Source organism: Procambarus clarkii, chromosome 23 (assembly GCF_040958095.1).
Source record: "Procambarus clarkii isolate CNS0578487 chromosome 23, FALCON_Pclarkii_2.0, whole genome shotgun sequence".
Classification (NCBI taxonomy): Eukaryota; Metazoa; Arthropoda; class Malacostraca; order Decapoda; family Cambaridae; genus Procambarus; species Procambarus clarkii.
In genome coordinates, this window is record NC_091172.1 from 13580451 (window position 1) to 13606475 (window position 26025).

At 40.3% G+C, this 26025-nt stretch overlaps 1 protein-coding gene across 1 annotated transcript in view; it reads right to left on the minus strand.

The window, feature by feature from the left end:
- The window catches only part of Patronin (calmodulin-regulated spectrin-associated protein patronin), a 195599-nt gene that overhangs the window by 89757 nt on the left and 79817 nt on the right, over nt 1-26025 (minus strand). The window contains exon 13 of the mRNA XM_069329901.1: nt 13992-14161. Within this exon, the coding sequence (XP_069186002.1) occupies nt 13992-14161 (170 nt within the window). The remainder of the gene's footprint in view (nt 1-13991; nt 14162-26025) is intronic.

Here is a 26025-nt window from a genome sequence, read left to right on the forward strand (position 1 = left end):
TTGGGATTACACTATTTTATTATCGAAAGAGTTGGAGTTAGTGGTATCATTAGAATTTCTTGTTACCAATACACCATTCTTAGTACATAAGTTGTTAATATCTAATAGTACAATATATCTATTGATTCCTCAGAATTTGACAAAGGTTAAAAAGAGGATATGGAATTTTTTTTTAGCGCTTATCTATCAGTATTACACCGTTTCCAAATCCACTTGACCTTTAGTTGTAAAATTTCAAGGAAACTGAGATATTGTGTAGTTGTTTCTGTCCACTGATGTGTGGCACTACCTATTTCTAATTAAATGTAAAAAAAAACTATGCTTGTGATTTTGTTATATAAACTTTATTGTAAATAATTAAAAAAATTCCACTGATTTTAGCATACACTAACTCCAACCATCAACAACTAAAAAAACAAACACTTTCCTTTATATTTTCACACAATTTTTCCTGTAGTCTACAACAGTGTCATCTTGTTCTGCTTAACTCTGGCTCTAAAGCTCTCAAAGATTTCATTGCATCCTTTTATAAACCTTGTCGGGTCTTACTGCTTTATTTCTGTAAATATCTAATAACTTCTATAATTCCTCTTCAGTGATTTAATGGATTCTATCTTTCTTTAATGTTCTAAATTTATACCTATTACGCTCCTTTTCCTCCGTAACACTAATTTAATATTTATCATCTCACATGCCTAACAAGTAAACAGATATATTTTAAATAAATAACCTGCATTTTGCCTTTTAAATTTAGTTTTCAATTTATAAATCTTTAAGGCCAATCTTACAATTTTCTACCACCATAGTCCTTTTCCAAACTTTATCTTCTTTATGAACCAGTACCTTAGCTTATGTATCTTTACCTTGTTTAAATATATGGATACTATCGATAAAGATGTGTCGGTGACAATAAGAGATAAACAATGCAGGAAAGAGACTTGAATAGACAATCCCAAGAACACCTAAAGCTCATGTGAACAGGATTATGTCATCAGCATACAGGAACTTGGCACACATAGGAACGACCTTTAGGACCAAACAAGGAGGCTTTGAAATCCATATATATATATATATATAGCTTATGTGAGAACATTACTGGAATATGCAGCACTGGTATATTATCTGCTTTGTAAAGCACAAGAAGAAACCTGTGAAAACTCAAGAGGTTTATAAATGGATTAGTATCTTAATTGAGAGGTGTCAGCTCTAAGGACAGTTTGAGAGAACTCACCCTCACAAACTGAGAGAAGAAGCAGCAGCAGAAGCATAACTACATAAAAGATCCTGAGGAGATTTGTACAAGAATGAATGGAGCAAACAAATTGCAGCTGGAACAAAAACAGCAGTAAAAGCTGCTGCTTTTGGTAATATTCACTTTGGCTGCTGCTGCCAAAGGAAACTTCATACTGCTGCCAAGATGAAACACGCAGGTAGGAGAACATCAAGAAAGCCACCTGATCACCATACAAGTGGCAATAAACCCATGTCATAAAGACCAGATGCGAAGATCGGAGAAGATCGAACCAGCCACGTACTGGACCGGACCAATCTGCTGAAAGAGGCTGAGCCACGGAAAGATCCCCGGGTTCGGACACCGAGCTAGCAACACCTGAAACCAAGGCTGGGTCGGCCATCAAGGGACAAACACAACTTCTCTTCCCTGGTAAGTCTCCAAGCCAGAACCTTAAGCAAGAGCTGGACCAGGGGAAAGAGATACAGGTAACCCCACCTCGACCAATCTAGCCGAAAGACATCGAACACGATGGCCTTGCAGTTAGGAAAGGGTGCCACATATACCAAAAGACGCCTCGACCACGCTGACGCGAAGCAGTCCATCGCCATTCACCTGTATGTCCGGCAGAGCCAACTGTGGGCATCGACATCGAAGGAACAGGGGAATGGAACTGGGACAAGCCATCCGCCAGGACGTTGTACACACCCTGGATATGAACGGCCTGAAGAGCCAAACCCCGAGAATCCACAGATGAGTTACCCGAAGAAATCAGCCCCAAACAGCCAAGGACCGCATCGAACCCCCGCAGTTCAGACAATGAACCACTGGCGAGCAGTCTGAATGGAGCAGGATTGTCGATCCGCGAGCGACACGAACCCTGTGAAGTGAAAGCCACACCGCCGCAAACTACCAAAACGTGCTGTGAGCCTGACAGAAGGACGGACTCCACCACCCCTGGCCGACCTGGTGAGCACTGGTCACAAAGCCGAGAGACGACGCATCTGTGAACACATCGAGCAAGGGCTCAGGTACGCACCACGGTACTGAACCCCCAAAACCCAAAGAGGAAGCCGGAGATGCAGCAGCTGACGCAAGGCCCAGAGTTCGAACCCAGCGATCGTGAGAGCAGCAGAAGGGATGTCCCCGAAGGAACCAGAACAGCTGTTGAAGCCAGATTTGACCCAATGGGTAGACCAGCACGGCGAAGTTCAGACTCCAGCACAGCTGATAGAACAACTAATAAGTGACCCAGATGCCCTCCAAAAACAGTCAAAGGTGGGACTGCAGCCGCAGCAACACCGCGGGAGGGAGAGACAAGGAATTGGTCCGAGAGTTCCACACAAGACCCAGCCAAGTCCGAACCTGAGACGGAACCAAATGGGACTTCCTCCAGTTCACCAAGAACCCGAACCTGGCGAGCTGGGAAAGAACCAAATCCCTGGTGAGCACACCCGTGAACTGGCTGTAGGCCCAAACCAGCCAGTCGTCGAGGTAGGCCAGAACCCAAACCACGACGTTTGGGTTGCTTCTGCTACCCCCTCCCCCTAGCAGAAGCAAATGGGCCACTGTAACCTGGGTAAGGCGTGTGAAAAAGCGAGGAGTCAGATTCAAGCAGAATGGAAGGCAACGAAAGCTGTAAGCATGCTGCCCCACAACAAAACCGAGCTAGTCCCTGAACCCTGGATGAATCGGGAAGTGCCAATACGCATCCCGGAGGTCCAGAGACATTATCCAAGCATCCGGCTTCAAAAGAAGCCGGACCTGGGACACAGTGGTCACCCAAAAAGAGAGGCAAGAGACCCAAGGGTTCAGACAGGCCAAGTCCAAAATGAACCTCACATCCGCGCAGTCCTGTTTCGGCACTGGAAAAAGGCAGGAAACCCACCTGAGGGACATCGACATTTCGACCACGCCCAAGTGGACCCACTCCAGGATGACTTGACAGAGCGTACGAAAAGAGGCCTGCCCCACTACCTCCGAACTTCCGGGAGGAGAAGGAGTAACCCAACGCCACCGCCACCGGAGGCCGGAAGAAACGACCCGAAATGACCACAAATCGTGGGACCAGGCATGGGCAAAAAGGGCGAACCTCTCCCCCCCCCCCCCCCCCCCGCCCTAATTGTCCCATCAACGGAGCGAACAGCGAAAGGCCCGACGACCCTTACGAGAAGCCGAACTAGACAAAGCTGTCTGCAGTTACTGCACAGCCGCAGTCTCTGCAAACAGCAACAGACAAAAAACCAGCGTTGAATGTAATGAAATGCCATTTTCTGGGTGAGCCCCGGAGGCTCCCTGGCAACCCTCCCTCCCATCTGTCAAGGAGAAGGAAAAAATTGAAGAAGCAGTAAAGGAAGTCAAACACTGCAGCAACCAAGATAAAACAAACATTAGGCTGGAAGTGAGAAAGGAATTGGCATCTAACCCGAAGTTGGTGCAAAACACAGTTGATCGGAGTAAGTCCCTGATAATATTTGGTTGCAAAGAACAGGAGATAACATATAGGTCAGAAAGAGCTGCAGAAGAAGCGAAAGTAGTAGATAAAATTGTTGGCCCTCGTAGAAAGTCTTACTACCATAGAGAATGTGTGCGACTACAGGAGAATAGGCAAATACGTAAAAGGGAAAGATCGACCTTTGAGGATCACCCTAAACGGTGCCAAACAGATGGAAGAAGTACTCAGGAATGCTAGAAAATTACAAAGTGATGAGGATGGGAGTGTGGTCGTTAAGACGAGATCTTTCAAAAAAAGAGAGAGAAGCTGAAACTGAACCTCGTAGAGGCAAAAATTTTAAATGAGAGCAGGAATGAAGAAGAAATCAATTCTTTTTCTACAAAGTGATAGGGGTAGGCAGACCAGTAAAGTGGTACATAAAGGCAAACCAACAAAATCAATAGAGAGGGGGGGAGTGAAGAATAAGGAGAGGGGGAACAAGTTCCTGAAGATTGCATACACCAACATATATGGAGTGAGATCGAAGATACTAGAGTTAAGTGATGTAATACAGCTGCAGACACCAGACATTGTTGCACTCACGGAGACAAAACTTGAAGATGTTATTTTAAATGAGGTCATATTCCCAAGGGGCTATTCAATTTGGAGACGGGACAGAAAAATTAGGAAAGGCGGTGGTGTTGCTGTGCTGGTGAAAGAACACCTAAAGGTGAAAGAAATAGTGACTGCCAATTCACAAGAAGTTGACATAATAGCACTAGAGATCTGCCATGAGGATGATAAACTAATGATCATAAATGCATATAGTCCACCGCCAAGCAGCACATGGTCAAAGGAGGAGCTAGATAGTAAACGCGAAGGTCTTATAAGAATAATGAGAGAGATTATAGCAAGAGCGGATAACGATAGATCATGACTGTTGATAGTCGGTGACTTCAACTTGAAATTCATAGACTGGGAAGCATATGAAGCTAAAACAGAAGATTTTTGGACCTGTAGATTTGTAGACCTCATCCTGGAAACATTCTTGTATCAACATGTTAAACAAGCTGCGAGGATGAGGGAAGGGGACGTTCCCTCCATGCTAGATTTGATATTTACCAGGGAGGAGGAAGAGATTTGACATTCAGAACCTTCCTCCCTTGGGTAAAAGTGACCATGTCTTTTTGGGAATAAAGTATGCAATGCGTTATAATCTGGAAGAAAATATGGAGGTTGAATCAGTTGAAAAACCTGACTTCAGGAGAGGACATTATGGCCACCTTAGAACTTTTTTTAGTGAGTATAATTGGACAGACTTGATGCTAGACAAGGAAGTGAATGAGATGTATGTCAAGTTTTGTGAAATATATGATAAAGGCACAACAAAATTTATACCAAAACAGAGATGCAGAACTAGGAAACAGGATTGGTTCAATAGACATTGCGAGAGGGCCAGAGACCAAAAGAGACAAAAATGGAATCAATACAGGAAGAGGCCAAACCTCCAAACATACCAACGATACAAAGATGCGAGAAACAACTACACGGCAGTGAGGAGAGAGGCAGAAAGAAATTTTGAAAAAGGGATAGCGGATAAATGTAAAACAGAAAAGGGCCTATTCTACAAATTCATATACAACAAATTGCAGGTAAAGGATAATATCCAGAGGTTGAAAATGGGAAACAGATTCACGGAAAATGAAAAGGAAATGTGATAAACATTAAACCAAAAAGTTCCAAAGTGTGTTTGTACAAAATGAAATCGTCAGAGAACCAGACACAATAAGAATTCCAGAGAACAACATAGAGCATATAGAGGTGTCTAGAGATGAAGTGGAAAATATGCTAAAGGAGCTCAGTAAGAACAAAGCAGCTGGCCCAGATGGAGTTTCACCATGGGTTCCGAGAGAATGTGCATCTGAGCTCAGCATTCCAATTCACCTGATCTTTCAGGCATCCCTGTGTACAGGAGTCATAGCAGATGTGTGGAAACAGGCTAACATAGTTCCAATCTACAAAAGTGGCAGCAGGGAAGACTATAGTGGCAGCAGGGAAGATTGACAGGTCAATTATAGACCTGTGTCATTGACAAGTATAATAGTGAAAGTATTGGAAAAACTAATAAAAACTAAATGGGAAGAACACCTGGAGAGAAATGATATAATATCAGACAAACAGTATGATTTTCGACCTGGAAGATCCTGTGTATCGAATTTACTCAGTTTCTATGATCGAGCCAAAGAGATTTTAAAGGAAAGAGATTGTCGAGTTGACTGCATCTATTGGGACTTAAAAAAAGCTTACGACAGAGTTCCACATAAAAAGTTGTTCTGGAAACTAGAAAATATTGGAGGGGTGACAGGTAAGCTTCTAACATGGATGAAAAATTTTCTGACTGATAGAAAAATGAAGGGAGCAATCAGAGGCAATGTATCAGACTGGAGAAATGTCACAAGTGGAGTACCACAGGGCTCAGTTCTTGCACCAGTGATGTTTATTGTCTACATAAATGATCTACCAGTTGGTATACAGAATTATATGAACATGTTTGCTGATGATGCTAAGTTAATAGAAGGGATAAGAAACATAGATGATTGCCATGCCCTTCAAGAAGACCTGGACAAAATATGTATATGGAGCGCCACTTGGCAAATGGAATTTAATGTTAATAAATGTCATATTATGGAATGTGGAATAGGAGAACATAGACCCCACACAACCTATATATTATGTGAGAAATCTTTAAAGAATTCTGATAAAGAAAGAGATCTAGGGGTGGTTCTAGATAGAAAACTATCACCTGAGGACCACATAAAGAATATTGTGCGAGGAGCCTATGCCATGCTTTCTAACTTCAGAATTGCTTTAAAATACATGGATGGCAATATACTAAAGAAATTGTTCACGACTTTTGTTTGGTCAAAGCTAGAATATGCAGTGGTTGTGTGGTGCCCATATCTTAAGAAGCACATCAACAAACTGGAAAAGGTGCAAAGACATGCTACTAAGTGGCTCCCAGAACTGAAGGGCAAGAGCTACGAGGAGAGGTTAGAGGCATTATATTTGCCAAAACTAGAAGACAGAAGAAAAAGAGGCGATATGATCACTACGTACAAAATAGTAACAGGAATTGATAAAATCGTTAGGGAAGATTTCCCGAGACGTGGAACTTCAAGAACAAGAGGTCATAGATTTAAACTAACTAAACAGAGATGCCGAAGAAATATAAGAAAATTCACTTTCGCAAGTAGACGGTTGGAACAAGTTAGGTGAGATGGTGGAGGCCAAGACCGTCAGTAGTTTCAAAGCATTATATGACAAAGAGTGCTGGGAAGACGGGACACCACAAGCGTAGCTCTCATTCTGTAACTACACTTAGGTAATTACTTAGGTAATTACACACACACAAACACACATCCAAACTCATTCACATATGTCTAACCTACGTTTGAAACAATCAAGTGATCCCATGAGAATTATGTTGCCCAGGAAGGGTATTTTCCCACAAGAAACAAATGACTGGAGAAAGCATAATGCTATACTTGCCTGAACCCCTTTACACACAACATAAGCAGTGACAAGTGCTCAAATCACGAGCAACAGTCACCATATAGAGACCAAACGTGAGAATTAAGTCTAGTTAAATATTGGGTACCAGAGAAATAATATTTTTTTAATTGGGGCAGGGATTCTATCACTGATATAACTGCGATTACCTACCTGTCTTTTAGAAAGTTTTTGCTGACTGTTTCTTAATTAGACTCTTATGAAAGCCAATTATTGTAATGCAGTTGTATTTATTGATGTGGCTGCACTGAGCAATGGCCTCCAGATCACATTGTATCAAGGTAACTCCACATCACCTGGAATGTTTTTCCTAATTATTATTCCATTTACTTAATTTATCAGTCACAATGCAATATGTGTTCTACATTTCTACTGCTTGTTTAACAATTGTAGCAAAAATACTTCATAGCAGTTGGTGACATTTAATTTTATATTAATAGCTTTCATGCGAGTCTAATTACGACAGCAACAGCATCAACATCCTAATAATGCCTGTGTTGAATATACAGTGTGATGTACGCCTATATATTGCATTTTTGTAAATACTGAGTTTCTCCTAGATATTAATACTCTTCTTAAAATACAGTTGTAAAAGAATAATGTATTTTATATAAAACATTAAAAGGGGTACCTAGTGGTACCCAGAATAATTTGTATCTCCCCCTCCCATTCTCCCTCTCCTCACATCCCCCCTTCCCTACCTCCCTCCTTTATCCTTATTCCCTTCTATCTCCTCAATTTTCTCCACACTCCTCCCTCCCCTTTTTTTCCCTTCTTCTCCATCTGGTTTGCAACTTAGAAAATTTATGAAGCACAAACAACTCCATGGGAATACAGCCAACATTTCGGACTAGACTATGAAAATCACATGGTGGTTGGCTATAAATGATAATGTTTCTTAAAGCATTTCACTCGAGCCTTCTCCAACTGGCCTACAACACTCCCCAACCCCTTATGCTTCATGTTTACAACCTGGTAAGGTTAACCCTAAGCATATCTGGTCTCCATACTAGGACAAACAAACAAATGCTCTCATATAGACAGACAGTCTATAAGGCCTGGTAGCCTGGTGGATAGCACGCATGACTCGTAATTCTGTGGCGCGGGTTCGATTCCCGCACCCGGCAGAAACAAATGGGCAAAGTTTCTTTCACCCTGAATGCCCCTGTTACCTAGCAGTAAATAGGTACCTGGGAGTTAGTCAGCTGTCACGGGCTGCTTCCTGGGGTGTGTGTGTGTGTGGTGTGGAGAAAAAAAAATTAGTAAGACAGTTGATTGACAGTTGAGAGGCGGGCCGAAAGAGCAAAGCTCAACCCCCACAAACACAACTAGGTGAATACAACTAGGTAGGTGAATACAGTAGACAAGTTTTTTACACAATTGCCCTTCTCTTTATGGAATGAACACAAGGCAATCTTTCAAATGCAGATGTGGGTAATGTAGAGCAGCAGCCGCACTCGAGACAGGCCAAGTGCAGAGGCAGGTTTCAGTACTGAACTATGCAACCCAAGTTAGCACAGTATCATTATGAGTAATTTGCATCAAAACCAATCCTTTCATTTCCACAAGCTGAGAGGAAATGATGTTGGTGCACCATTCAAAAAATCTCAGAACTAAAGATATGTGTCAAAATTGTCAGTTGTGTGGAAGAATGCTCCCAAAGGTTGGGTAAGATGAAACATTTAACCCTTTAACTGCGCCGCCTCTAAATATGACACCTCCCCCCTTCCCCCCAGTGCGCAGGAAATAAATTCTCTTGAAAAAATTCTTTTGTTTTTTTTTAAAGTGTCAAAAACCCTTCCCTCAGTATGGGAGTGTAAAAAAAAAATCGAACTTGTACGAACTTTGGCTGCTATGGGGTCCGTAAGTTGGCACGTGACGTCATCATTCCCCATTCACCTGTGACGTATGCTCCCGGGGCGGGGCGCGCGAGGTGCCGCGAATATATTTTTGTTCATTTTTTGCACACAGTTCCAAATACATTTTATTTGTTTTTACATGCTAATCCTATGTATAATGAACACGTACACTATATTATGGCAGTAAAACATCCGTACTGCCCGAAGACACTGTTACGTGCATGACACTTGTGTACACATATGTTGCACATATTTACCATGTATCATGCTAATTTATGTATACTGTATATACAATCTATTTACAGACTATACACTGTCACACACTATATACATTCACCATTAACACATTCAGAACAGCGCGAGTGTGAGCTGTCACGCCCAGCCAGCCCTCCCTCACTCCTCCAACATTGTATTCACCAACATTGCTCTTCCCATCACACACACTAATGTTTCAAGTTCATTTATGTATATTTACAACATATGTACACACTATACACTATCACACACTATATACATTCACCATCAACACCTTCAAAACACCACAAGTGTGAGCAGCATACCCAGCCAGTCTCCTTCACTCCAACATCTTACTCGCCAACATTGCTCCTCCCACCATACTGTTATTGTTTTTATTACACTATTTACACATGTTATATATACCTATCTACATGTTTTATTTACCAGAACTATGCAAGTAAGCTGGTATTGTGTCCAAACAGTACAGTGGCCACCATACACTGCATGAAAAATCACACAGCAGACGACGCTACGACTACGACGTCACCTCCCTCACCAAAATAGCTCCTCTCAACATACTCCTGGTGCTGTTATTACACTATATACATACACTGTATACCCATGTACATATTTGCCAAAACTAGAAGACAGAAGAAAAAGAGGCGATATGATCACTACGTACAAAATAGTGGCCAATGGTTCCCCATAGCGAACCACGAAGCTAGTATGGTGAGCAAAACAAGAGTGGCTGCCACACAGTGAGGCTACCTCAATTCTCTCCCTTCCTCCCTCCCTCCCTCCCTCCCTCACCAAAATTCCTCCTTCCACAATACTACGCACAATGCTAATTATAACCACAATCCTGGTCACTAATTCCTGTAAATGAATAATTGACCACAAGTTTATTTTGAAAAGGAACCTAAAAAGTCGTTTGAAGATTCCTAGATGGACGAAATAATGCTGTGGTGCTGTGGCTAGCGCTGTGAACATCGTGAACAGCATTGAATCACTGATATTTGAACATTGTACGCAGTCATTATCACTCAGGCTCTTCTATAATACTATCATGGCTAAATAAAACAGATTATATATATATTTTGACAATATTAGGCGATGCTGTGGTCACACGCTGAACAGCAGTGCTGTGCGCTCATGCTGCGAGCGCCAGCCTTGGTTGCTCACTCACTACTGAGGCTCTGACACTTGGCAATGTGGACCATGATTTTTTTTAAAGATGGCATCTGTTTACAAGAGCCCTTAGGAAGCTGATGTGAACCCCATGTAGCCGCGGGAGATTTGAATGGAACGTGAAAAATAAAAACACCCGGAGGCGCATTGCGCAGCCAAAGCTTGGGCCTGCAGGCGCGTTGCGCAGTTAAAGGGTTAAAGACTGACATTTACCAAACATTGTGCATGAAGTGAAATTATAGAGCCTTAACAAAATGAGTGACTAACTCCTGGGTTGCACCCTTGTTTATATGATGAAACACCCTGGTGTACGCACGCACGCACATACTTTAGGGAGGATAAGAAACTTAGATGATTGTAATGCTCTTCAAGAAGACGTGGACAAAATAAGTATATGTTCCCAGTCGCGCGGGCTGACCTGCTTCTGTTTACTTTAGCCGCTCGCTTAGTGACAATCATGCTTATAAGAAATTCCATTTTTGTTGTGATTTTTTTTGCTTTTTGAACATAAAACTGATTATTATATATAACGCCATGGGTCTCAAGAAAGTCAGTGGTAAGGTTCAATACATGAAAACCTCTGCAAGGATGACCATAGAGCAAAAACAAGAGATCATTCGTAAATATGAAGATGGTGTGAGGGTTGCTGAATAGTTAGGCAGTACAACAAATCTCAGTCAACGATATCCACCATACTTGCTAAGAAAAAGGACACGAGTGCTAAAGTGGCAAAAGGCGTAACAATACTCATGAAACAATCATGAAACAACACAAACACTTGAGGATGTTGAACAGTTATTGTTAATTTGGATACACAGCAAAGAGTTAGCTGGTGATAGCGTTTCAGAGACCATTTGTGAAAAAGCAAGGAAATTGCTTGAAGACCTTTTAAAGAAAACCCCTGGAATGAGTGATGCAGATGAGAAAGAGTTTAAGGCGAGCAGGGGATGGATAGAGAAATTTAGAAAAATAAGTGGAATTCATAGTGTTGTGAGTGTTGTGTGTTGCGAGCTGGTGGAGGAACACACCGAAGAACTTCACAAGGAGCAGCAACACGAGACAGCTGAGGAAATTTCTTCAGGGGAGAAGGAGACGGTACAGAATGTCCCTTCCTCATTAATTAAGAAAATATGTACAGCATGGGAAGAATTGCAACTTTAGCTGAAACGACTCGCCCAAATCATGGTGCAGTAGGCCATTGCCTTAACCTGTTTAATGACACTGTGATGCCTCACTACAGACAAAAATTGAAACGTATGGAAAAACAAAAATCTATGAGAAGGTTTTTAGTGAGATAAACAAGCAGTGAATCACAACCAGGACCTAGTGGTATGCAGGCAAAACTCCTCCCCCCACCTCACCATCTTCCATATGCCATCAAGAGTCCTCCATAAAGCTAAGATAAACATATGTACTGTATTGTAGTTAGAGAAAAAAATGTATTCAGTATAATATGTATTTTTTAAGTTAATATTTTTGGTGATGTGAAATGGATTAATTCAAGTCCCATTATTTCTTATGGGAAAATTCGTTTCGACATACGATATATCGACTTACAATACGTCCCTGGGAACGGACTACCACCGTAAATCGAAGCCCCACTGTATCTGGTTAAGTTACGTTAGGATATTTTTTATTATTTTTTGCCAGAGCGACATAATGGAGAACTAGACTGCCTTCTTTTCAGTTAATGCAAGAATCCATAAAAAAGGAATCTAGATAGCTGAATCACACTGTATATTTCTTTCCTTTTCTTTTCCTCCAAGCCGATTCCTCATAACCCCATTAAAATGGGAAATGGGCTAATGTACTTCATAACACTTGTGATGGATGGTTGGAATAAGCTCGGGGAGGTTGTGTATGCTAAAACCACTTTGTTTAAAGCAATTATGATAAAATATGACAGGGGTCATGAGCACGGATCTCAAATTGTAATAATAAATAGGTCTCATAGACAAAACCTGTACTCTATATACATACAGTAAATATGTATTAGTGACATCTCACTAACATAACAATTGGTTCTGGAGCCCTCCGATGCAACAAGACATTTGCTTTATACACGTTATAATATATTTAATCTGGTTTTATTAGCAAAAATGAAAGAACACAAATTTATGGAAATTCTATAGCAATCAGAAAAACTATTTTTAATATATATTTTTATTATTTCACATTTACTGTTACTACAACTTCCAATTTACTAAGCTGTCCTCATTAAATGAACAACTGATGTAAAACCAGATCATATTCCTTCTATGCATCTTAATTTCTGCTGAACCGAGTTCTGTTCAAACGAGACCAATACATAAATATATATACTGTATATAGCATATATTCACTACACAGTACATACAAACACTATGTTTATTTTTACTTTTATTTCCAAAATACAGCATTGAATGTAATGAAATGCCATTTTCTGGGCGAGACCCAGAGGCTCCCCAGAGCTATACCAGGCTCATGTGTATAAATTAGACTGTGGCAACAGTCAATCAATGGAGTTCTAGGCCTACCAGAGACCAGCACCAGAACCTGGCCCTCCTCAGAGCAGCAAGAGGAGCAATGACCTATAGACACCCCCGTGTAATTGGAAACAGTCTATGTCTGCCATCTACCAGGTCAGGCACACAGAAAGGTAGGAATCACAAAACAAACTACAGCTGGCTAAAAATTGCAAACCAAAAGCTAAACTAGCAAGCAGAACTCCCCAAACAAAAACAAGCAAGCAAGCATGACATCACCACAGCCGCTACGCCGCTGTGGTGCACCGAAGGGGCTCTCCACAGAAAGTCCAACAGCGTTCATGATTCTCAAAAGCACTTGATACACCAGGCTTCATTGCTTATGTCTGGAAAAAAAACACAACTCACCAAAACCTTGCTGCATTTTCATCTTCAGACCTTTAACAATTTGAATACTTTTATATACTGTACAGCGTACAGTAATTCTTAAATTTGTACTTACTAAATAGAAACTATGGTTGATGATTTCTCTAGGGATATCAGGCAGTATAGTAATATGATGGCAGTCCACAGAAAACTCTCTCATTAAGTTCTATCCAGTTCTAATAGAGTCAAGGTTATTTATGAATATATGGCTTGGTAACCTATACTAGTAAAGAATAATGCACTAGAATGCCAAACTATATGGTATGAGAATTTTCTAGCACTGCTAAATACTGTACACTATGACAACTACTGCAGTAAACTAATCCAAATCAAAACTAATTCACATTCATGTACAGTATCAGAATGTAAGAAATTCTGATGCTAAGAATAATCAAGATACTGGACAAGTTGGCCAACAATCTAGTCAAAGTACATGGAAATAACAACATTTCCATTTATCCCACAGGCAAAAGTCAAGCTCAGACTAATGAGTATAAAGTAAAAAGCTGTGAAAATGTTAAATCCCATAAAATCTGATGATTAATCAAGAGAAAAATGTTTAATGTTAAAAGCACACTTACTCCTTTGACAACCGCCTGCATGAATGCTTCCTTCCCAAGCTTTTGTCGTTGCTTATTCATTGCCTGTTCCATTTTTCTCTTTTCCGACTCAATTCTACGACGTTTTTCTTCTAGTTTTAGTCTGACATTATGGAGCTCTGAGGCCATGACTTGTGGTTCCATGTTTTCATCTGCAATATAAATAAAAAGTAAGGAAATACAACCCAAGACAATAATGGTTAAATAAAAATGTGTACCTCGTCAGACATACAGCACAAAGCTATACTGTATAAATTAATTAAAAATTTTGTATAAAAAACTATAGAATATTAACATGGAAGTAAATATAGTGTGACCTCAGTTATCAGGACAAAATAATATTTCCAAATGTATGTTCAACTGAAAATCTGAGTAAGTGAAAAAAAAAATACTAGATAGTTTTCCAGCAATTGCTGTTACTGTATTTTGATATTTGTTTAGACAGATATGCACTAAAAATACATGTGGGTTTATATTGGTGTATACTGGCAGCAGGTTTTCTTTTAAACTTAGTCTGGAATATAATTATACTATACACTTTGTATAAGTGTAATACATTCTATAGTAATTCACTTTTTTCTTCACCTTAAAATAACAAAAATGAGTTTTGGAGAACTCCTCTTTCAGCTAAGCCCTGATGCTAGGAAAATACTTAGAGGGATAGAAGCCCTATACCAGAAGATAGTAAATACTGAATATGCAGTCATATTCAATGAGACATGTTTAACCCTTGCACTGCTCACCTATTTTCGGCAAAAACGTCTTGGTGCAATTGACAAGGACATATTTTTATTATTTTTACAAATGTTCAGGTAAATTTAATGTCAAAATGTTTCCAAAGTCAACTATTTCCATTTCAAAACACAAATAGTAATGAAAACATTAAAAAACATTAAAATATAGCCAAATTAAAAAACAAAAAGCACAACTCTCTGAGCGCCTAAAGGCGCTTTGCGCAGTGCAGTGGTTAAAAATACATGTAGTATTAATTTATTAGGAATGCACTAAAGTATATATATCTATGAAACCCATTAAAACCATGTTGTATGGATATACATCGGGTATAGGCACATAGGCACAATCAGAACACTGCATAAACATCAGAGGTCCACGGTTGTTCAACGTCCTCCCAGCAAGCATAAGAAATATTGCCAGAACAACCATGGGACATGTTCAAGAAAAAACTAGATAGATTTCTTCAAGGAGTGCTGGACCAACTGGGCTGTGGTGGGGTATGTGGGCCTGCAGGCCACTCCAAGCAACAGCCTGGTGGACCAGACTCTCGTAAGTCAAGCCTGGCCTCAGGCTGGGCTTAGGGTGTAGAAGAACCCCCAGAACCCCAACAAGCAGGTATCATGCAGGGGTGGGAAACCCGTGGCCTTTTATGGTACTCTGTGTAGCCTTCAAAAGCAACTTTAATTAATGAAACTATCTGCATGCTTGTTTGATATTCGAATGTATACAGCACATAATACAATGTGTAACCTTAACAAATCTTTGCTAAGCAAAAATATGGTTTTCATGTGATGAGTTCCCCACCCCTGGTATATATAATTGTTCTCACTTACTGAATTGCAACCAAAAAGGTTATTAAATTTAACGAATGAAAATGCTAAAACAAAATTAAACAAGAAACCATACAATTAAATAGGCCAGGTTCAAAGAATATGTACAATTACAAAATTGAATAATTTGCTTACAACAGAACATAAAAAAAGTTGAAGGCATTTTTCCATTTTTCATTTGCCTGACCTTTCATATAATAAGATCAAAATTAGCCAATCATCCACAACTGTACGTGAATGGTCCTGTTGAGTTATAATGTGTTACTATTGTATTAAATGACTGCAAGTATCAGATACAAAATTTAACAGATTGAGAGGTCATAACAAATTCTGGATGTATTTTTTACACACATACTTCTGTATTATATTTGAAAACAGTGACTAATATCCAAGAATTGGCAATCTGTCAAGCTTACAAATCACAATGGATGCACTATAATCTACTGGGAATATGACAAAGCGGTTGATTTGGGTGTACTGATGTCGGAAGACCTTACATTTAAAGAACACAATAAAGTAGCCGTCACAACTGCAAGAAAAATGACAGGTTGAATAACAAGAACCTTTCACACTAGAGATGCTATACCGATGATGATACTTTTCAAGACGCTAGTGCTCTCAGGAGTGGAATACTGCTGCACAATGACAGCCCCTTTCAAAGCTGGAGAAATTGCTGACCTGGAGAGCGTGCAGAGATCCTTTACTGCTAGAATCCACTCAGTAAAACCAGTAAAACATCTAAACTACTGGGACCGACTAAAGAACCTAAATTTGTATTTTCTTGAGCGCAGGCGGGAGAGATACATAATAATTTACACATGGAAAATAGTAGAGGGGCTGTTCCAAACCTCCACACAGAAATAACATCACATGAGACCAGAAGGCATGGCAGGATGTGCAGAATACCCCCCGTTGAAGAGCAGAGGTGCAACAGGTACCCAGAGAGAGAGAGAGAATTCTATCAACATCAGAGGCCCATGACTGTTCAACACGCTTCCGCTACACATAAGGGGCCTAACTGGTTAACCCCTCACAGTGTTCAAGAGAGAACTTGACAAACACCTCCAAAGGATACCTGATCAACCAGGCTGTGACTCATACGCCAGGCTGCGAGCAGCCGCGTCCAACAGCCTGGTTGACCAGTCCAGCAACGAAGAGTCCTGGTCGACAACCGGGCCGCAGGGTCGCTGAGCCCCGAAATCACCTCAAGGTAACCTTAAGGTAGGTGGTCACATACCCGTGAAGCACGCACATATTTCACATGTCACAGGACAAATTTCCTACATATTCCATCAGAGGCTCCACAATGCTTGGCCCACACAAGTGAGACTGTGGCACATGCATGGGAAGACCAATCATTATTTTCCTTCTGGCACACCCATTTAAAACATGTGGACCATAAATGTCCTATGGTGGCTAATAATGATGCACAAATGGTGGCGAACAAGCAGAAAATACCCAATTAAATATAATAGGCAGAAACTAGAAAATGCTAGAAAAATGGATTACCATTACCAAGTACAGTAGTAAGAAAAACTGATTACCATGTACAGTGCCAGTTTAAAACCTGCACTCATTACAACACTGTACTCTGGTGGAAGGACAACATTCCGAGATTTACAGGATTAAGCGTAAACTATGCAAATTGTGTGTTGTAACAAACTGACAAGTGCCTGAGTATGCAAACAAATTGATAAAACCTAAAAGTGTGGTATAACCACAATGTTTGGGAAAGGTACAAAAACAGTATTCCAATTTTAAGCTGGATGCTCACAGAGAAGAAGTATCTAATTCCTCTACCAACTACATAGTGCACCAAAATGTTTAGAGAAATTTGAAGAAAAATTACCCGAATATTATTTTTTCTGCAAACAGTAATGTACTATACTGTAATGAGCACATTCATTCCGGCCAGGACTCAAAAATTAATAATCATACACTAGAGTCAAATTTGAAGCAACCATCACACCTGTTTGTATAACAGCACCTACAGCAAATTCAGCTGTATATACAGTACTATACATAATATATGCCAAATTCCCTTTTTCAATACAGTACGTGTATTATAAACAATAACAATGATTTCTTAAAACTGCACTTGCAACTCCAACCCTATACACAAATCCAACATCACTGCATTGTTTTATAAATCTTGATTAACAATTATAATGAAGCTGCAAGAAACTTCATAATTAAAGAATATTTTAGAGATGACAAAGATTTAAAGATTTTACCGAAGACATAAATTGTGGATTATGAGAAGCAAGATTTAATTTAGATGTATCGATGAGCACTAACTTTGTAAAATCCCTCCTACACCAATGCTGCTTTTGGTCACTACTGCAGGAAGAATGAAATGGTTGGGTTTGATCAGAGTAAAGAAGTGATGCAATGGAATGGGAATGTGAAACTGACTTGATATCGTTACTTACAGAGTAATGATATTAAATTACGATAAAATGCATTTGTTTCATTAAAGTAATTATCAAGAGAAGGTACCAAGCTGGAAGTCTGTGGGGACACCATCTGTGTTGCTGGATATTTAAAAAGGTGCTTGGGATGCCAATGCAAGAACTAAAGGACATAAGGCTACTGATTTGGTAACGATATCAAAAGTATTGGATTTGCCAAGGATCTTATTTATGAACAAATGATCCCGAGGGTCATAAGTAATACATATGGTCATCATAAAGAGGATACAATCAAGACGGTGTATGACTAAGTGGAACAATGCAGTTTGGACAATAAGGAAAAGGGCAGTATTCCATTAAATACTCATGAGTTAAGAGAGTGTGGCCGATACATAATCTCAAAAGAGACTTTTCCCACTGACTACTATGATAGTAGGAGGAAAGCCTAGGGAAGAGGTGACCTTTAAAAGTGCAAAGTTTGTTATGGCTAATGTGAGACCAATGACCCTGCCAACGGTCGCAGAGCGAGGCGTGAATAACTGGGTAGAAATCTGAATAAGGAATTTCCTTTTCGGGAAATAGGACAAGTGTAAATGGCCTCCTTAGTGGCAGAATCTACACACATATTTAGTGCAGCACCAATATGGCAGGGAACCCAGCAAAATTCAACTGTCTTAAACCTTCTGGAGATAAGAAACAGCCAATATTGGATTTTAACCAGCAGAGGATGCAAATGGCTTAAATGACTCCAGAACCAAAAGGGCACTGTAAGAATCGACCACAATGATAAAAGGAACACTGGCATTGGAAAAGCAGTTGGTGAAAGCATACAGAATTGCATAAAGTTCTGCGCTGAAGAAATTAGTCTCTGGGAGCAGGTGGCACAGGAGAGTTTGGTCTGGAAAAACAATAGAGTAGCCAACATTGTTGGCAAATTTAAGACCCATATATCATTAGTGCAATGGAGGGTGAGTGCAAAAAAAAAGTGTTCAGGGAAAATGCATTTCAATGCACAGTATAAGCGAGAGTGAGGATGTTGAAGAGACAGAGGTAATGAAGGCAGTAATGATCATGACGATCCTGTAGAGACAGTTATCTTGAGATGATTTCGAGGCTTAGTGTCCCTGCGGCCCGGTCCTCGACCAGGCTTCCTTTTTGTTACATACCCCCAGGAGGCAGCCCGTAGCAGCTGTACAACTCCCAGGTACCTATTTACTACTAGGTAACAGGGCCATCAGGGTGAAAGAAACTTTTTGCCCATTTGTCTCCGCCTCCACCAGGGGTCGAACTCGGAACCTCAGGACTACGAATCCAAAGCGCTGTCCATTTAGCTGTCAGGCACCCAGAACACCAGTTTAAACATACAAGCTCTGGGTATTGGATGAACAAAAGAAATCAGAGCTGAGGGGTAACCAAGTATGGTGCAGAGCATCAAGACAACAAATGGTAGCAGAAGAAGCATAGGAATAGGAAGAGCAGCCATAATTGAGTTTAGACAGCAAGAGAGAGGAGTGCAAATAGACAAGTGTGTGTAACACTTTCCCCAGGAAGTACAGGACAAGACTAAGTAAGGTATTGGCCTTAAGAATACTGTATTCATTTCTGAGGTTTGTTCCATTAATCTAATTAAAAGTTATGATCAGACATTAAAATGCTCCAATACACCTTGGCATTTGATAAACAGGCAGGGTTTGTATTTAATGCCTAAATCCATGACTTCATAAGAGATGTCTGAAGTTTTACCAAATTAACCTCATAGTTATGGAGCACGTGCACACAACTACAGTAGCAGATACTATATAGCTTATTAACTGGTCTATAACACAACAATAGAAAATGCTTATTTCAGTAAATCTGGAGGTTTGCAAATATGGTACCGATTTTCAAGAAAGGAGACAGATGAGTGGCCCCTAAACTTCAAATCAGGAGAAACTGACATGCATTCAGTGTAATGTACTGAAGAAACTTAAAGTGAAAATTGTAGGAAATCTAGAGATGACAAACATGATAAAGAGAGAGCACAGACTTAGAGGAAGTTGCGTGGATGACAAAACTCTGAATTTCACAGCAGCCAAACTAAGACAAACCAAGAGGCAGCAGAATGAGCATATTCAATATATACACATGGCAGGCTTTTAGGAACTTTAAGAAACTACAGTATACTATATTGTAAAAGCCTGTCAGGTGTGGTCATAAGGTTGTGAGTAGAAGTGGCATCGACAATCACTTTCTTTAGTGTTTACCACTTGCTGGGTACAAGAATCCCCTTACACATCAATATATAATTGAGATTCAAGTTTAAAACTATGCCCTCATCCTATTTTCTATCAATGTAGAGACTGTTGTCTATTTCCCCCAGTATATTATTTTTTATGTAGCAATCATATCCCCTCTGCTGCTGCTCTTCTCGGGTTGAAAGATTTAGTTTTTACCTATTATCATAGCTTAGCTTAGTCTTCTCAATTATGCAGCAGTCTTCCTGCAAACTTCTGTATTTTTTAAGCTTTTATTTTACACATTATGAGGTGTGGATTGTTTCAGTGCTGCATATGAGATCTAATTCAGTCTAGTAATGGTTTCACATTATCTGAGCGTATGATCTTCAGGATCCGTTAATAAATATGTACACATGTTGCTGACATTATTCTGCTGGTGTGTGGCTATGGTGTCAGTGATTGAAATAAATAAGCTCTTAAAACTTTCAATTCTTGTAGTTGCCATCACTTTATGATGGATTCCTTCAGGCTTCATCTCACTGTCATATTTTATTACCTTAAGCTCGGTGTGTAACTAACAGCAAATGATTTGTCAAGGTCTTCCTGCAGCTACAGTCCTTAGTTCCTACTCTATTAGTTTTCCATCATCTGCTAACAATGACATATGCGAGCTCACTTCCACAGGAATGTCAATCACATTAGAAACAGCAAACCCTTGTGAGACCATGTATCTGATTCCTCTCCAGCCATACTAAATCTTTCTATCACCCTCTATTTCTTGTCCATTACATACTATTTTACCCTGCTAAGTTTCTTTCAGTAATCTCGGACAACAAAATTTAGAGTAAACGGCAAACAGAAACATCCAGGGATAATGCTAATAATTAAACATTCAAAATGAAGGTACTGTTCAAAGCACTTGTGCTTTGTCATATGAAATATTGTTCAGTCCTCAGTATAAATGCCAGAGGACAGTGTAAATATCAGAGGTCCCCGACTTTTCAACCTCCAACACACGGGGCCTAGGGACCTGGTCTAGGGGCCTGGTAGCCTGGTGGATAGCGCGCAGGACTCGTAATTATGTGGCACGGGTTCAATTCCCGCACCAGGCAAAAACAAATGGGCAAAGTTTCTTTCACCCTGAATGCCCCCTGTTACCTAGCAGTAAATAGGTACCTGGGAGTTAGTCAGCTGTCATGGGCTGCTTCCTGGGGTGTGTGTGCGTGTGTGTGGTGTGGGGAGAGAGAGAAAGAGAAAAAAAAAATAGTAGTAGTAGTTAGTAAACAGTTGATAGACAGTCAAGTGGCGGGCCGAAAGAGCAAAGCTCAACCCCCGCAAACACAACTAGGTGAATACACGAGAAATAAACCACACACAAAATCCCCCACAAAATGAATACGAGGCCATGTGGGCAATGGACAACTGCCTAGCAAACCACTTAACTGTCAAGGTTACGCCACTGAGTAAACTGAAAACTATCCCCAGATTATCCACCGGTATACACTAACCTTTGTGTATAACAGTTTCAAAAGCTTTTTGATTGTCTATGATGATGCAGTGTTGATAGTGGTGTGCTTACCTACTTTAATGTAAGCATACCACCACTGATCAAAACTGCAACTTTCTCCCACTTCCTTGTAGCAGTTTACTTTGTGGTGGTGGTGATGGTATGTTGTTGTGGTAGTGTATTTGTGTGATGGTAATGTGGTGTTGCAAAGATACCTGTAATTGTTGTGTAAATGATTGTAGTGGTAATGGTGTGCTGGTGGTAATTGTGGTAATGGTAACTGGTGACATGGCTAGTTGTAGTAATAATGCAGTCAAGTTCATTAGGAGTAAAATATATCAATTCGGCAAATAATATAACAAATATTGAATCCCAATCTGAGCAGAAGATAAAATTAATGTTTAACTAAACAGTCAATAGGTAAAACTCCATGACAAACTGACGCAGAGATCTAATCCATCTAATTGCATCTAATTGCAAGTTTAAAACTATTAGCGTTATAATGATGAAACTTTACCTATTTTATTGTCTGGGTCTAGGACATTAATTCATAATAAAAACTAAAATAGCTACTGCAAAACTAACAATGTTGTTGTTTTCAACTGTGAGTAGTGATTATCTTGTGTCATCAGAGCATGTTTAGATATCTCGCACGCCCCACCACCACCACCCCAAATGAGCTCGAAATCTAAATTCTGCCACCAGGAGTCTAGGTGGTCCATTAATATCAAGATTCTTCCTTGAACTTCCATGCACAAGTCTTGAAAGTTTTAAGGTAATACACCAAAGCATTGTCTAGACACTGCACAATCACCCAAAGAAAAAAAAGGTGTGTGTGTGTGTGTGTGTGGGGGGGGGGGGGGGGAGCTCCAGACTAAGGCAATCCTTTGAAGGTTTACCCAATTATCTTAACATTTATGAAGCTCCGCTAGAAAAATAATTATTTTGCGAGCTAGAACTCGATATAGGATTTGCTTTCTCTCTACAATACTGGGGAAAAAATATTTAGGGGTCAGTCTGATAACATCCTAAGATTAAACTACTGTAACTCCATTTATTTAAACTTTACATAGTGCCCATATAAACACATCATGTCTTCTAATCAGTGATCTTTAACTTGCTGGCCTTCTGATAAGGCATGTATATAGTGTTAATTTAATAACTTTTGCAAGCAAAATGCTATACTAGATTAGAACTTCAGATTTAAACTTAAAAACCATGAAGCTTGGTCTAGTTCATCAATTGTCTATAGATGAAAGACAAGCCTATGAAGTTTTACTGGTAAGATTAACCACAAAAAAACATAATTTAAACTGACGACTCTAGTGGTACCTCAACTTTACATAACACTTGACATACAAAGCTTTATCATATATTTCAACATTACGTCTCCTTTCCAATATGAAAAACAATAATCAAGTGCAATTCACTAACACTGTAGGAAGCTTTATATAAAGCAGTACAATGAATACATTTCCATAAATTTTGAAAAAGATGTGGGGATTTGATCTATGTTAAGAAAACTAATAATAAATTTAATGTTTTCATTAATTAGTGCTTTTGCCTTTCTTACTTGTGCCTTGAAACCTTTTTAAATGAGATGCCTATCACGTTCCTACATTGTGTTATAATATGAGGGTCGCCTCATATTATAACAACTGCTCATGTTAGAGAGTAATTTCACTATTTCCAAAACAGCCAAGGGAGGATGAAGAGAGACTGATTTACATTTCAGATGCAACTTTAATAGCTATCAACATGCTGGAAGGATTCTACAGCTCTTATAACGAATCACTAAGGTATAGAGTTGCTCGATATGAGGTATGCCTGTATGTAATTACTGGCATGTAGTTATAGGATGAAAGCTACATGAGTGAAGCTCTCATCTTACCTATATATTTGTCATATGTTGCTTTGAAACTATGTTTTTGTCATTCACCACCACTGTACTTAAATTGTTCAAACTGTCTACAACTCTTTTGCAAAGAGTACTTTCAAATATTTTTATTTTGGCACCTTTGTTTCCTGAAGAGTGAGGGGATGTGGGAAGTGTGAGGGGAAGGTCTGGAAAGTGAGAGAGGGTGCAGGAAGTGCAAAAGTGTGAAGTGGGTGCAGGAATTGTGGGGAGTGTTGAGGTGTGGGACGTGAAGGGTGGGTGTGTGAAGTGTAAGGGTGGGAAGCATTGTGGGTGGGAAGTGTTGGCCATCAACAGGAAGACGGGTAACAGGTGGGAAGTGTGGGCTGGAGAGAGAGGGTGGAAAGGGGGACGGGAACTATCAGGAGTGAACTATCAAGAAAGTGCCAAGCCATATAACTATATAACACTTGGAGGGGATCAGGATAAAAATTTGAAAAGGAGCGGGGAAGATGAGATCGTTGTGGGTGTGTGAATGTTATCATAGCTCAGAATGTGGTTCAATTAAGGAGAAAAATGGGTGAAAGTTGCATGCAAGGAGAGATTAAATGTATTAACAGTACTTGCTTGGTATGTGGCAACTCATGAGTAGCACTGTGTGGGTGCCCAACCACTTAGGTTATCTTGAGGTGATTTCGGGGCTTAGCGTCCCAGCAGCCCGGTCCTTGACCAGACCTCTCTTTTCTTTGTTACACGCCCCCCAGGAAGCAGCCCGTAGTAGCTGTCAAACTCCCAGGTATCTATTTACTGCCAGGTAACAGGGGCATCAGGGTGAAAGAAACATTTTGCCCATTTGTCTCCGCCTCCACCGGGGATCGAACCCAGAACTTCAGGACTACGAATCCGAAGCGCTGTCCACCCAGCTGTCAGGTCGGGAATTAAATACCGACCTGTATGAAACAAGACTGTTGCTCTACTGTCCAGCCTAAGTGGTTTGGCATGAAGGTTGGAAGTACTTGTTTAGTTGAGTTTGCAAAGTTGTGCACCTGCTCCTAACCTTACTTTTGACCATCAATAGTTCAATGCAGCAACTTTTCATTTTCTTATCATATTTACATTTAAAATCTGTGTATCAAATTTGCTTCCACAACTTGCTCATCTAGTCCATTCCACTTATTTATGATCAAGACTGAAAAAGTTCTTTCTGACATTCCTGTAGCTTATCTGCATTTCCAGTTTACAATTATGTCTTTGAACATTTCTTTTACATCTACTTTGTCAAATACCCTTTATTATCTTGTATGTCGTCATTATGTTCGACCTATTCCTCCTCTCCTTCAGTGCAGAGATGTTTAGCTCCCTGTCTTTCTTCATAGCACTGTCCCTTTAGTTCACGAACAAGCTTTGTTTCACATTTTTGAGCTTTTAGTAGTTTAGCTTTGTGCTGCTTTAAATAAGGGTTCCATGCTGGGGCAGCATTCTCAATAAGTCTCTCAAAGGCACAGTAGTATAGAAAGCTCGGAAAGGATCTTTGTCCAAGTTCCCAAAGGATAACCTGGACGTTTGCCAGTATGGCATATGCTGCCCTCTTTATTCTATACATGTGTGCCTCCGGAGATAGATATAAAGTTATGTCCACTCCTAAGTCTTCATCTTTTTCAGAAGTCGGAAATTACCTGCCTTTCATCCTATACTGTATATGAGGTCTTCTTGCTAGGATTCCTATCCTCATAACCTTGCATTTGTCATTGTTAAAGTCTAGTAGCCATTTCTCAGACAATCTCTTGGAGATTGTCTAGATCATTTTATAATGGTTTGAAGTCCTCATCAGTTCTTCGCGATATATGCAGTTTGCATAAAGGTTTTTCCTCCCGATGACTGCACGAGTGATGATGTTGAAAGATATGGCACTCACAGTGGCACCTCAATGTTCATAATTTGGCAGAGATTGAAAGTTATCAATGTCCTCTATTTGTGTCAGGAAAATGATTTACCTCATTAGCTTAGCATCATCAGGAGACATGGATAAGAATGAGCTTACTTCTTCTGTCAAATCATTTACATATACTGTATTAGGAACAGAGCGGTGGGAAATGTGGGGCGAGGCAGAAGTGTTGGGGAACAGGGGAGGTGTGGGGGGGGGGGGGAAGGTGTGGGGTGGAAGTGAGGGAGATGCAGGGGGGGGGGGAAGGTGTAGGGAGGAAGTGAGGGAGATGCAGGGGGAGGCGAGAGGGGGTAGTAAGGGTGGAAAGGGGGTAGTAAGGGTGGAAAGGGGGTAGTAAGGGTGGAAAGGGGGTAGTAAGGGTGGAAAGGGGGTAGTAAGGGTGGAAAGGGGGTAGTAAGGGTGGAAAGGGGGTAGTAAGGGTGGAAAGGGGGTAGTAAGGGTGGAAAGGGGGTAGTAAGGGTGGAAAGGGGGTAGTAAGGGTGGAAAGGGGGTAGTGAAGGCTGTGGAGGGTAGTGAG